At 32.0% G+C, this 14,485-nt stretch overlaps 1 protein-coding gene and 1 pseudogene across 2 annotated transcripts; both read right to left on the bottom strand.

Moving 5' to 3' along the window:
* Positions 1–678: 678 nt before the first annotated feature.
* On the bottom strand, positions 679–1,909 carry LOC145185814 (uncharacterized; annotated as a pseudogene).
* Positions 1,910–5,465: 3,556 nt separating this feature from the next.
* Positions 5,466–8,483, bottom strand: LOC149876335 (uncharacterized). 2 transcript variants are annotated; one of them, XM_090075560.1, is made up of 4 exons: positions 8,336–8,483; positions 7,833–8,139; positions 6,623–6,722; positions 5,466–5,991 (listed from the first exon to the last, which is right to left on the bottom strand). In XM_090075560.1, exons 1-4 carry the CDS (start codon positions 8,476–8,478, stop codon positions 5,600–5,602), a joined length of 942 nt encoding a protein of 313 aa, XP_089931686.1. In that variant the 5' UTR covers positions 8,479–8,483; the 3' UTR covers positions 5,466–5,599. The 2 variants fall into 2 exon arrangements, with proteins under 2 accessions (XP_089931686.1, XP_089931687.1); XM_090075561.1 differs by lacking the exon at positions 6,623–6,722 and having other exon boundaries at positions 5,718–5,991.
* Positions 8,484–14,485: the final 6,002 nt, after the last annotated feature.

The following is a 14,485-nucleotide window of genomic DNA, read 5'->3' as shown; positions in this document are numbered from 1 at the left end:
GCTGATACTTACAAACGAACTGAACAGTTGCAGTTACTAAAGAAGTCGGTAGCTAAATCTAAGAACCAGTATATTTTTTTGCAAAAATGTGAAAAACACAAACTTATTTCGAAATCGTTACGTATCAACAGCCCTGTAAGTACAAAGAGAGCAAAGTGTATAGCTTTTCAATAATGGGCAATTTGTAAAAACTAAATTTTGGACATCATTTTTTACGTTTTTACGTAAGAATAATAAAGAAAGAAGCCATTCAACTGCTGACGTCAGTTAATTTTAACCGTTTTTTGTAACTTAAAATAATTTTACGAGCTGATGATGCTGGTAACCATAATCCAGCAAAAATTTCTCATAATAAATTAATATATGTATTTAGAGAATTCGTATTATTTGATGTTTATTATTAATATAACATACACTATACAAGATGTTAACACTCAAAACATATATATATATATATATATATATATATATATATATATATATATATATATATATATATATATATATATATATATATATATATATATATATTTACCCAAAATTAAAAATAACCATACATTTGGAAGAAAAATTATTTAATGAGTTGTATGTCATAAAATATTTAATTACATATTTATAATTACATACATATTTGTCTGGTATATTATTTATTCTACATTTGCAATTAAAATACTTTAGTTAATATATATTATAAGTTTCTGTCACTTTTTTTTATATTGTTTCTAACTCCCTTAGACTTTTCCACTTTTAAATACTTTTTATGCTTTTCTGTAATGTCCTTTGCTAATGAAAAGGAGCGCACTCTACAATATAATTGCATCATATTTTCTAATAAATTTTTTTTTTAATTCTTTCTCCACAACTATTCCTGAAGCATCGCAATGACTATTGTAATAGCATAATATTTCTTCACTCCTTAATAATTCATTTGTAATTTTTGGAATGTCAATTTTTTTAATGCTATAAAAACCAGTTTTTATTCGAAAAAATTCCTCGACTTTAATAAATAAATGCTGCATGTTTTTGTTAATAGCTGATAATTAACTTTTGCTTTATATCATTGGTTAGCATTTTTTCTAGGAACAAGATAAGAGATTGATAGTTTTTAAAGTATTTGCTATTTTTATATTTTTTTAAAAACTTTTTAACCACATAACCAGCTAAAAATTGTAAAGCATCCATTTCAGACTCTGTAATTGAATTAACTTGAATGGGTTCTTTATTACCAAACTCTTTTACTTTTTTTGAATGTGATATTAGTTTATCCACATATTTGGTTGCAAAAAGAGTGCAATAAGGCTTTTGAAATCCAGAAAAGTAGGATTCTGCACCAAGAACAAAGTCTGCATATATTTTAGAAAAATCTTTCTACATCACCAGACTTACAAAGTTCAATAAAAAACTTTTTAGTTTCAGCATAAAAGTGGTCAGTTACAACAAAATTATACTTTTTAATAGGTTCCATTAAATCATTCGGATAATAGGATGTGTTTAATATCTTTTTTTTTGGCATGTGTAATTAATGAATCAATATCTTCAATGTTGATACAAGAAATTTCATCTTCATTAGTCATATGTTTTGATCCTATGTGTCTTTTGAGACCTCCTTTAGTTTTATATGACTATAAACATTGAAGACAAAGCTGATTTAATTGGTCAGAAATCTAAAGGAAAGTAACATAATACTCGTTACATAAGAAAGTAATTTAACATAAGTAATTTTAACACACTTGATTCGTTTAAAACTGTACAAAAACAAGATTTAAACTTATTTTTGATATATGATTTTTACCTCTGAACCTGTGTCTTCAATTTCTATTTCAATTTCTTCTTCAAAATCGTCGCTACTTAAGAAATTAACTAAGATTTCTAGTGTATTTTGTTGAGAGTAACTTAAGGCGTTAGCCATTTAAATATTTGTTTTGCAGCTACATTGATCACGTGACTTTTTTTAAAAACTTGGAAAACAAAAGAATAAAACAATAGCTTCCAGACCAGGGTATATTTCTATAGGCTATGACAATATCGAGCCAATATAATATTGGCTGAACAATATCACGCCAATATTATTCAGCCAATATTGGCTAATATTCACGGTCGTTCAAACTCTGTTTATAAGCGACAGGTTATTGTGCGCAAGCGCAGTTGGATTATGAAAATTTTAGAACTTTCAAAATGGCTACGGACCCTCGTTACAGAATGAATTTTTACTTAGCGACCAATTCTTCATTACTTATCACGTTTTTTAAAATCGTCTACGTTGATAACCAGCTTTTAGGCTGTTAGTAGTGTCTCGGTAACTTAATTTTATTAAGAAGTAAGTAAAATGAAAGGGAAATATTGTTTTATGATTGAAGAGGATCTACCTAAAAAAATCTTTTCTTTGATTTGTTTACAGATTTGGAAGTCTTTTTACATTTTTTTTGAGCGGTAAAAGTTTTTCTACTTTTAATTATATGAATCTTTTAACTTTTTATTACTTATGAAAAATCTTAGCACTCAATTTTTTTACTTGTTCAAAATTTACATCTAACCATTGTCCGAAATTGATAACATTTTATTTATATCGTTTGTGAAATAAAAATTGTCCTTATGTAAAAAACTTGACTAAATGTTTTTAATAATTTTAAATAAAATCTTTTACTTTATATGAAGTTTTTTATTGATTTATTAACTTAATTTACTTCATGAATATAAACACTACATAAATTTTCTTTAACACTTTCAACATTTTTCAGTGAAAAATGTTGAAAGTGTTAAAAAAAAAAAATTAACCACTCTGTTTAGAGCACATTTTTAATCTAATTTTACCCAAATTGTGACTCAAGGAAACTTCAAGCTAATTTTAAAAAATTTAATCTTTAAAGTTGATCAGTAAAAAGTTGCCAAACAGCTGAAAATATTGCATCAATATATGTCCTTGATCCTAAAATAGCACACAAATTTTTATTGTAATAACAAACAATAAAGAGACCAATTATGAATACAAAGCCAAAGTAAGTAAGCCTGTAAGAGTAAGGAGTGAGAAGAGAAGTAATTAAAATTAAAAAAAAACACCTGAAAAACTAAACAAATCTTGCTATTGGTTTGCCTAAGCAAACGAATAGCAATCAAAACCCAATTCAAAAGGTAAAAAATATCAAAATGTAAAAGAAAAAATATATGTTTGTATGCAATGTATGTATTTATGTATGTGTGTGTGTGTGTTTGTAGGTTTATTTGCAAGAAGAAAAAATTGAGTGCTAAGATCTGATAAAAGTGTGAAATACTATAAAAACTCATCTAAATTTAAAAAAAAAAATTATTTGATTTCTACGCTCAGAAAATTAGATTATGTATTTTTAAAAGTGTAAACAAATCAGCATATTCAAGAATGTTAATTTACTTAGAAAAGCGCAACTTTAAACTTTTTCATATAATCTTTATCTTATTTGAATCATTTTCTTATGCAACTGAGATATGCTTATTATAATTTTAGTTTTAGAAAGAGTTTAAAATGTTGATTTATATGGAAACATTTATAAATAATCAGTCAACTAAATAAAAAAATTCGTTGCTACGGACCGTAGCCATTATTAAAATTTGACTTTTTTAAAGTTACTACTGCGCTTGCGTATAATAACTTGTCACCTCTGAACGACCGTGTATTGTAAATAATTTCGCGCCAATATTGTTTGCTGATCGGGTTCTTTTATAGATCTGCTCCATGATTCTTTCGGATCTCCGTCATATTCTACAATGGTTGCATATACTAGCTTCACCACATGGTACACATTCCCATCTTAAATACAACTGCACCTTTTTACAGTCTTTACATAGATTTTTAGTTCTAAGGTGAATACAGAATCTTTTTGTTGGCTTCACTCAAGGATTCTCGACACTGTATTGTTTTACCACGCTTACATCAATGCATGTGTTTTTTTTTATGCTGAATAATTTCTGCAAGTAATACAAGTCTTCATCTTTTTCATTCTTCATAAATTTCTCAATTTCTTTATTTTTATTAAATCCCTTTTGATTTTTTATAACACAGAAATTTTTTTAAATAATTTTTTCAACTCTACAATGGTTGAAATTTTACAATGTGTTGATGGCTGCCGAATGATTGTGATAGAAGTGCTTATAAGCTATGACACAATTACGAAAAGTGGATGAAATTTGACCATGTGTTGGTGGTCGAGTATATGGTTAAAAATGATTGATGCATGTTGAGACCTTTTTCAGGTTAATTACAAACAGTTTATTGATTAAACAAATCGTTGTTTTTGGAAGCAAGCCTCTTAAGTCAAAAAAATTTCGAAATTTATTTTATTGATGAAAACTGTTGTTTAGTACAAGGAACATTTGTGGTTAATGTTATAGCAGCATAATTATATTTCAGTTATTGTAACAAGATTATTGAATTCACAAAGATTTATATTGATAACATGATATTGACAAAATAAACAATTTTTTGTATGTCCTGTAAAATTTAGTTTTTTGGACTTACGCGTTTTGCTTGCGATAATGACGGTATTGCTTTTAATTTATAGATATTAGCGAACCTTGTCTCTCTAATTTGCAAATGAGTTAGGTGTATGTTTACAAAAGTACGATGTATGCTGAAATCATGACTGAAACATCTAAGGACTATTCAAAGTTTTCAAGCCTTAATTTTACCACGTGTAAATAGTTAAAGGGGTTGAGCTAAAGTTCATCTTTTTGCTGCCATTGTACTCTGGTTATGAATGCTATGACACATACTAATAATATTTGGCAACCTAAACGAAAGAAGTGTGCGTGTGTGCGTGTGTGTGTGTGCTTGCGCGTGTGTGCGTGTGCGTACGTGTGTGTGTGTATGTGTGTGTGCATTTGTAAGTATATGTGTGAATGTGTGTGTATATGTCTATGTGTGTGTATGTATGTATGTGCATGTTTGTCATTAAAGTTTGTCGAAAAGTTAAAATGATGCTTTACGAGAATATATTAATTTAAAAGACTTCATTACAAATATTTTTCTTTAACGATTACGCAAGTCCTTTCAAAAAAATGCATTTGAAAAATGAAAATTCAAAATGAAAGGAGTAAAGAAGATTTACTATATCCAAGCTCATAAAGAATGATCGGTTTGTTTGTCAAATATTTAGGGGTCAACTTGCGTCATTTTAAATCTGTATTATGTTATAAAACTTAATAACTTAAATATATTATAAAAGAAATATAATATATAATATAGCATAAATATATGATATATGATATAATATATAATACATATAATATAATATATAATGTATAATAATAATTTAAAGTTAACTCAAATTGTTTGAATAACGAAACATTTTGAGTTAAAAGTTAATTATCTAAACTTCTTGAGGACTTGGAAAGATCGAGAGGATCGAGATAAACATTAAATGAATATATTTTTTTATAACAGATACAAAATTTCTTAATAGTTTAACATATATAATAATTGATGAAATGATGGGTATGAAATAATGGGTATATTTAACATAAATATGACATAAACTTGATTAGAGGAAACGACTTTAGAAAAACCTTTTATTTTTTCTTTCATTCCTCATAAATTGGCGAACAACAGTGGTGTCTAATACATAAATTATTACACCCAAATGGCTATTTCCGCAAAACTTATTCCAACCTTTTCGATTTGAATTATTCTGAAATAGCGCAACGATCCTTTCCAACTAAAAGACTCTCTTGCAAGTCCTGATAAAATTTCGTATGTTTGGTAACTTTGATCATCATAACTTCCTTGAACATGACAACCTTTTACTCGAGTTAAATAGCTCTGCTGAGAATTGTCGCCAGAAACGATAACAGATCTGACCTCGAACACCTTTAACAAATCTAACTTAATCCAATCAGGATTTTCGCCTTGGGTCCAGGCGTCGCAAATGGTTGAATAAGAGGAATCGATGAGATTTTTTGGAACAAGCCCATTATTTGTACCGGAGCTTGTTGGGATAGAGAATAAGGATACTTTTTGTGAAGCTAAAAATTTTTAATAAAAATAAAATAAATATTAGAAAAAAATATATAAAAATTTCTTATGCATTAACAAAACATCCGGAATTTATTAAGTCAATCATCACACAGTGCAGGAACCGTGCACTTACAATATACGAGCTATACACGTTAGGGTTAGGGTTAGGGTTAGGGTTAGGGTTAGGGTTAGGGTTTCGTTCGCGGATTTGAGTAAAGTAACTCAAATCCGCGAACGAAAACCATACATGAGCACTATGTGAACCAAGAGGCGTAACAATCAATTTTCTTTGAAGAAAGTTTTCAAAAATGAACTCCTTACGATGAAATGGAGCGGGGAACTACAACCCACTTGAAAATGATATTTGAATGGTTCGCAAAGAAATATCTATAATTTTAATTTCCACTAATCTTAAATAAGATTTGTGGAAAACCTGCAACTTACCTGGAATGAAGATTCCACAAAGTGTTTTTTAAATAAACATTCTGGAAAGTTTGAGGGAAACTATCATCCATTTTAGTAAGTTGGAAAAAAAGATATTTTTCTTCCAGACATCTTATTAAACACATATCATCAATCTTTTATAAGATATTTAGTAATTATTAATGAAATAGCATGTAACTTGCTTGTAAATCATACTTAAGCAAAAATATCCGTGGACGAGCTCCGTGTTAACTGTTAAACATACATCTCTACAAAATGGACTGCAAGGTGAATTAGATTCACATATTGGTCCAATCTAAAGAAAAGTTTGTTTCTATGAACCTTTTTTTTTTTATTGTTTTAGTTTTATTGTATTTTTAGGTTAAAATGACGTCAAGTTCGCGAGATATATATGTACCTAAAAGGATCATTGAATAGTTGGTGTAAATACTACAGAAGTAAATATCAAACTTGCAAGAAGTTTAATTATTAACTTTTTTTTTTTATTTATTACTTTAATTAATTTTTCTAGTTATTTAGTTATTACTGCTGAGCTTCGTAACTTTTGATTTTTGGTCTTTAAAATGTTTTAAAAAATAATTCGAGAGTGAAGTTTTTTGAATTATTACATCTGAGCCAGTGTTTCCTGGCGCCTGCTGAAATTATCATGCACGTAGGCAACATAGGCTGCATGTGTCTGAGTTGTATATTATATATGTGGCATGCATGATGTTTTGTTTATTTGTCACGCAAAAAATTACATTTAAATTAGCGGGTGTCTTACCAAAATTGGCACAATTTTAAAAAAGGAAACATGTTGTTGGATAAAAAAAGTATCAAAGGTTATTAACTAATTATTATTAACTATATTTATTTATTTAATAAGTAATATATCCTTTATTAATATATCCTTTATTGGCATTGCATAACCAATATGATGCTTACAAACTATGAATGATACAATAGCAGCGTGATGGTGTTTTAAACATCAAAGTTTATGCAAATTTCTCTGCAGCACTCAACATTTGTTGCAAACATTGATTTTATTAGCTATAATTTTTTCGCAGTTGATTTTTTTAAAAGGGAAAATCAAAGTTACTCCGGGAGAATACGCTCTATGTTGACATTTTTCTTTGTTCTATTTAATGAATTATTTATTCAATTTTTTTTTTTTTTAGTTGTTGTAAACGTTTTGTGATTATTAGAATAAAATATTAGTTTTTAAAACTTTCTGAATGAGGGACGAACTTGGGATTTAAGTCAGAAAATGTTTCATTCATAGTGTGTACAGTACTTAAATTTCCCTATACTATTTAAAGTAATCAGCGCTACTTAGTTTTGCAATAATTCACAGACCTAAAATAAAATATGCAATTGGACTGACAAATACGATCGGCACACACAAAAATAAAACGAATAAACTTACTAAGTTACTAGTACTACTGTTGGTTACTAATGACTGCCACCCTAGTTCAGTTTTACTTTCCAAAATATTCACTTTAGATGTCATTAACTGACAAATCTTTTGGTCCACATTGAAGTTTGCAAAGTCGCAGCTTGAGCTTCGAACACAGTAAATACTACAATCATTGATACTGCTGGCAAATAGGGTTGCATTAATGTCTCCATTATAGTATGTGTTTGTCATTATGTGAAAGTTTGCATGGTATATGCAAGGTAACCTCGTTATATATGTGCTAACACCCGCTAAATATGCTATGTAAAAACCAATCCTAAAAAGTTTGATTAAAATATTTGTACATAATTTGGAGCATGTTTATAGGTATATAACACTTAAAGTATTTACCATATTATCTATTAACAATATTTATAGGTATATACTACTAAGCAATACAAATACTAATACAAAAATAATAATGATAATACAGATAATGGCATTTAAAGATCATTTGTAGGTTTTAAAGTTACCTGAGAAAAAAAAGATTCATGATGATCTCGTGAAAGTATGCATTTAACCTAAAAGTACTTTTCTTCAAGCCACAAGTAAAAATCAGACTTATTCCAAAATTATATAGAATGAAGAAAAAACAACAGTTTGATACAAATGACATTCAAGCCAAAAGATTGAATGCCATTTTAAACGTAATTTGAATATTAAAAGGAAGGAGAACTATGAATAGCAAATAGAAATGACATACCCACGGAGACTTATTTACCTGTCATATAAATAAATAAAAAGAAGACAAGATGTATGGAAGAAAAATTAAAAACAGCGATTAAAAAAGACGACAATATGGAGACTTTTTTATTACGTTATATAAATAAATAATAAGGAACATAAGCATGACATAAGAACAAAAACAAGCAGTAACGGGTGATAACATATAATTTGGCCTGTGTTTGAAGAGTGATTACTCATTTCAAAATTAAGATTAAATTTAAACGGAAACAGATTTAAAGTTTTTGATCAGTTTTTATTGTTTGAAATTAGTTTTTTTCGATTAACCCATTTCTACGGACAAAATTAGTTTTAGAAACAATCGATTCAGGAAGCTCCGGATGAAATTTGTGTCGATTTTACAAATACAAAATTGAATGCGTTTTTTTTAACTGATCTAAATTTATAGCTTGCCGATTGTTATTGCATACCAGTCCTTTAAGAACACTTCAAAAATTCTCTAATGAACGACATTCTGACAAGTTTGATGGGTTGTCTTCTTTTTCAACAAAATCAACCTTTTTCTCTCGAAAGTAATCAACCACAGTTTTAGCATAATGTGCAGACGCCAAGTCAGGCCAAAATACATATTCATTATTAGAATGGTGCTCTTCAATGAATGGAATAAGTCTTTTTTTTGGAACAATGTTCTAAATAAACATTCCATTTTTTGAAGAACATACGAGCAACCTTTCATCAAATTTAACCACAGTTTTATATTTTGCATTTGTAGAGGTGTCATTTATATTGCTGCTGTAAAATCTGCTGTTACCATTAATGCTAGTATGAGCTAAAGCAAAATAAGACTCGTCATCTAAGATGAAAGCTCGATTGCGAAATGTTGACGACTACTTTCGGTTGCTTTTTGACACCCAGTTTCGCTTTCTATACGTTTTTTTATAGAATTGATAGCTGATTTTGGTACAAATTCTGCTATAAACTTTAAAGCAGTAAACTTTTTTCCTTTACCTTTACGCGTTTTATAAAACTCAAACACGCTTTCTTAAGGTTTCTGACTTAAAAATCTTTTTTTTTTTTAATGAATTAGGTATTAAGTATTTAGAGTCCTCCAGCCGATGCCTTGTAGACTTACCCAATCCTCTCGAGGGAAGACCCAGAAGCATGTCGACCCTGAGTTTGCCTCCCCTTTGAGGAATAGGCGGGAAAAAAAGAAAATTATCAGTTTAATACAAGCATGCCGGCCTGGCCAGCTCGCCCTCAATCTTAGCCATTAGGCCGAGAAGCGATTTAAGGTATTGAGTATTTATTTCCTCCTCCGGCGAATGCCTTGCAGAGGTGTCCGAAAATATGTTACAATGGATATTATTTACAAATAATGGTCCATTGTTCCATAACCGGACACGAATAGGACTTCACAAGACTGAACAAGCGCAGGACTAAATCACGAAACAGAACACACGGACGCCGAGGTACGATGCCTTTTGGCTTAGGACATAAAAAACATAAAAAATCGAAAAAACGAAAAAAACGAAAAATCGAGGGAGACGCTACAAACACTGAAATACGAAAAAACGAAAAAAAAGAAAAAAATTATTTTAATTCAATTAGTATCTGGGTATTTCTTTTAGCTCAGATAGATGTTTAAATTCGTGTCTAAATTTAGTTTGAGATCTGCATCCCAGATACTTTTAGACTCGATGAGAAAGTCGTCCAGTGTGTTATTTTGTTTCACGAATTCTTTTTCTTCAAAAATAATATTTTTTAGCCTGCACTGAAACTCCATGAGTAATTTCAGTCTGGTGAAAGTCGAACGGTCATGGAACGACCTCATTCTATTACAATATATCGTATAAGTTAGTTCGTTTAAAATTCTTTTTCCAAGGTTTAAGTTATTTACATTCTCTACGTGTGAGAATAAGAAAAATTTAAAGGTGTTTTTGAAGGCAGGCGGCGGAGTATAGATTTTGTTTAGAATGGATATGGCGTATTTTATGAGGGGTTGAACTTTTTCGCATGAGTATATCATGTGCGCTAATGTTTCCTTCGCTTTCATGCACTGCGGACAGAGGTCGTCCGGGGCATGTCCTCTTTTCTTAAAGATGGAGTTAGTAGGAATAGCGAAGTGTATTATTTTGTATTTTACCTCGTCAACTTTGTTGTTAGTGGTATTTTTGTGCACGTTTAAGAATAGGCGAGCCCATTCTGTTTGAGTTGTGCCTCTCATGCTGTCGGTAAAATAAAGGTTCCATTTGTGGTAGCGTGTTGGAACGCTGTGATGTTTCTTAGCGGAAATAATACGATACACGTTTTTAGGCGTGAGTTCGCGGAGAGAGATGTCGGATGAGCCATTGATCCTGAGATGCATTTTGGCTTTGCGGTGGTCGTAGTTTTGATGTTGGGTGTTTATTTTATCTCTCCACTGCTGAGGGATCGACATGATGACTTTGTTGAGATGTTTTTTGGTCAATCCAGTGAGCTCGCAGTTTAGAAAGCCTGGAACAAACACTTTTGCGACGTCCGCAATGAGATGGATGTTTTGCTGTTTGGAGAGCTGTGTTGTTTTAAGAATGTTGTTGTGATGGCGTATGTGGGGGTTATGGTATATGGGCTGGTTCAGAATTTCCTCGATGGTTAGGTTGGTGATGGCGCAGTTCTGATAGATGGTGGCCCAGTGCTTCGCCATTTGCCGGTAGTAAGGTGGCAAAGTTTTGAGCGAAGTGTGCGAGTGGGCGGTGAGAAAGATGCGCTCACCCTGGGAGGCGTCTCTGTATCTGTCGAAGATAAAAGTGGCTGTGTCTTTCCAAGCTCCTTTGAGATCGTGATTGAAGAACTTGGAGAGCCAGCTCACTTGGATAGAGACGAGTTTGTCGCGGATGTTTACGATGTTGAGTCCGCCTTTCTGAATGGGAAGTTTGGATACTAAGTTGTTAGTTTTTATGGAGGAGTTGTTCCATAGGAGCTTCTCAATTTTGCTTTCGAGCAGCTTGATCTTACGCTTGCTTGGCAGCGGGATGGTAAACGCTAAGTGCCAAAGGTTGCTCAGTATGGTCTGGTTAATGGCTATGGCTTTGCCTTTGAAAGACAAATGGAGCTTCTTCCAGCGGAGTATTTTTTTGTCCAGTTGCTCGATGCACTCTCTCCACTGGGTGTTTCGAACGTGAGGCGAGTTGGTGAAGACCACTCCGAGGCTCTTAAGAGAGTGGCTGTCCCTCGTGAAGTTTAGATAGTTAGATAGTTAAGTTTAGCGCCTGTCGCTTTTTTGTTGAGTTTGAGAGCTTTGCCAAGCGCAGTGATGGATTTGTCGCCGGTAATGTAAAAGACGGTGTCATCGGCGTATTGCTGCAGCTTGGTTTCGTGTCCATTTATGGTGATGCCTCTGATTTTGTTATTTTGGCGTACATAGCAGGCGAATATCTCAGCCTGTATGACGTAGAGGATCATTGATAAAGGACAGCCTTGCCTGACTCCTCTTAGTATCTGAAACTTTTCAGACGTGAAGCCGTTTATTTTGAGGCGCGCATTAATGTCGTAGTAGATGGTTTTGATGATGTTTATGAACTTAGCGCTAAAGCCGAATTTGTCTAAACAGTCGAACAGAAAGTTTCTGTCCACTCTGTCAAACGCTTTCACCTGATCTTTTGAGATGATAGACGCGTCGAGATGGCATTCGTTTGCTATTTGAATGACATCCCTTGTGTAGGCTAGGTTGTGATAGATTGTCCTGTGCGGCACGCACGCGGTTTGGTCCTCGCTTATTATTGCTGCCAGCACAGGTTTTAGTCTATTCGCAATTATTTTAGTTAGGATCTTATAATCTGTATTCAGGAGGGAGATTGGTCGCCAATTAGAAATGTCGCACTTGTCGCCTTTTTTATAGATACAGGATATTAGCGCCTCTTTTTGCGAGGTCGTCATTTCGTTTTTGCTAACAACCTCGTTTAACATGGAAACGATGGCATCTCCCAAGACGTTGAAATGGGTCTTGTAGAACTCGACGGTTAGGCCGTCGGGTCCAGGAGATTTGTTGTTAGTCATGCCTTGGAGGGCCGAGTTGACTTCCTTCAGCGTGATGGGCTCGCTTAGCGCATGTTGTTGAGAGTCGCTTATCCTGTTCACCTCGACGCGATCTAAAAGACGCTTTTGGTGTACAGGGCTGTTTTTGCTCTCCTCGTACAAGTGTTTGTAAAACCTTTCAAATTCCTTAATAATTTCCTCGGTGATTGTTTTTTCAATTCCGTTCTTATCTTTAATGCGCGTGACGACTTGCTTAGCAATTTTCGTCTTCTCAAGCTGAAAAAAGAAGTTGTTGCATTTTTCGCCGAGAGTGCGCCATTTGATTTTAGCACGAACAGCTGCACCGTGCGCTCTATTCATTTCAAATTGCTCTAATTTTATATTCAGTTCTGCGCTTAAATTACGCATGTTGATGTTGCAATGCGCTTTTTAAGTGCGTTTCGCAGTTGCTTTTTTAGTTTAAATTCAGCAATGCGTTTGCTCTTCGCCTCAGATCTGCTAAAAGTTTTGGATAGAGTTTTAAAGGCGTTTTTCAGTTCGTCCCACTCTTCTCGCTTGTTTGTAGAGTTTACCGTTTTTTCGTTAAAGTCGGTGATTAGTTTTACGACTTGTTCGTTGTATTGCGGGTTTTTGAGATGTTTTCTGTTCAGTATTCACACAGTCTTGCCGATGTCCAGTGAGTTTAAGCTTATCGTTACCTCGACTCCGTTCTGATGGTCAAAGAATGTCATCGGTTCGTGCTTAATGTCAGTGAACTGGCATAGATGTTTTCTGGTGTAGATTCTGTAATGTCTCGCATACGAAATGTTGTTGGTGGCTTTGTATGTAAACTCTTGTCCGTGGGGGTTAAAAACTCTCCAAAGGTCTTCTACATTTAAGAGGTTCAAGAGCTTTTTAAATTTTTCGCTCGATGCGCATTTTTTACGCGTTAGTTGAGGTTGTCTGTCTAGTTCGTTTAAGACCATGTTAAAATCGCCCCCTAATATTATCGCGTAGTTTTCAGCGTTTAGGTTTTTAAATTTCGCAGCGAGGCATTCCCAAAGGAGCTTTCGTGCGTTTTCTTGATCGCGTGATTGTCCGGACGTAGCGTACACGTTAATTATTAAAAATTTCTGCGACTTAACTTCGATGATAATATAGTTAAAACGCCCGTGCGCATCTTCAAATTTTTCTATTAGCTGAAAATTGAAATTATTTGGGTCATTCCAGTAGAATTCAACAAAAGGTTGGTGGCACTATGTCTCAGATTTTGCTCTTCTTTTGAAATTATGTTAATAATAATAAAATATGAACAATTTGAAAATTTCAATGCATTTGCATTATCCGTTACTAAATTATCGGCATTAAAAGATTTGCGATGGAAGCCTACTTTTTAATAAACTGTATTTTTGGCATTTTAATACGTTTATAACTTTTTTCTGTAATATAATAAATGCATATTTTTTTATTTACTAAATAAATGTAACTTAGCCTAGATAAAAAACAAGGTGCAGCTTATTTATTTGATTTCAGAAAAAAATATCAGCACACAAAACTTGAACAATTTTCATTAAATTGAAAAAAGTACTACTTTTATGCCATTATAATTTTTTTCTGATGTATAATAAACTATGCATAATTTTAGAACTATAATCTTTGCCATAAAAGTAGAATTAAAATTTAAAAAATCTTCATTTATTGTTTAACAGAAAAAATATATACATCGTTAAAAATTGCCATTGATGGAAATCGACAAATTTTGGGCTTAATTAAAATAGTCAGTAAAATTTTCTGATACCTTGTACCAAACTAATAATGACAGCAAATAATATTCATGTATAGTATATTATTTAGCAAATAAAAGTTTTCATTTATTCAGTAACATGTTAAAATGACAGGCCATTATATATTATGACATAATCTTATAATTTAGCACACTAATCTCC

The sequence above is a fragment of the Hydra viridissima genome, unplaced genomic scaffold, assembly GCF_058129835.1.
Source record: "Hydra viridissima isolate aposymbiotic clone 2 unplaced genomic scaffold, HvirCarnegie_v1 scaffold_22, whole genome shotgun sequence".
NCBI classification, from domain to species: Eukaryota; Metazoa; Cnidaria; class Hydrozoa; order Anthoathecata; family Hydridae; genus Hydra; species Hydra viridissima.
This window is presented reverse-complemented; position numbering and strand designations above follow the sequence as displayed.

Excerpts from the sequence above, each read along its gene's own strand:
- LOC149876335 (XM_090075560.1), bottom strand. The coding sequence starts at position 8,478 with ATGTCATTTGTATCAAACTGTTGTTTTTTCTTCATTCTATATAATTTT. Across the intron at positions 8,140-8,335 it reads ATGAATCTTTTTTTTCTCAG|GATTGGTTTTTACATAGCAT; the intron begins GTAACTTTAAAA and ends CAAACTTTTTAG. Across the intron at positions 5,992-6,622 it reads CCACGGATATTTTTGCTTAA|CTTCACAAAAAGTATCCTTA; the intron begins GTATGATTTACA and ends AAAAATTTTTAG.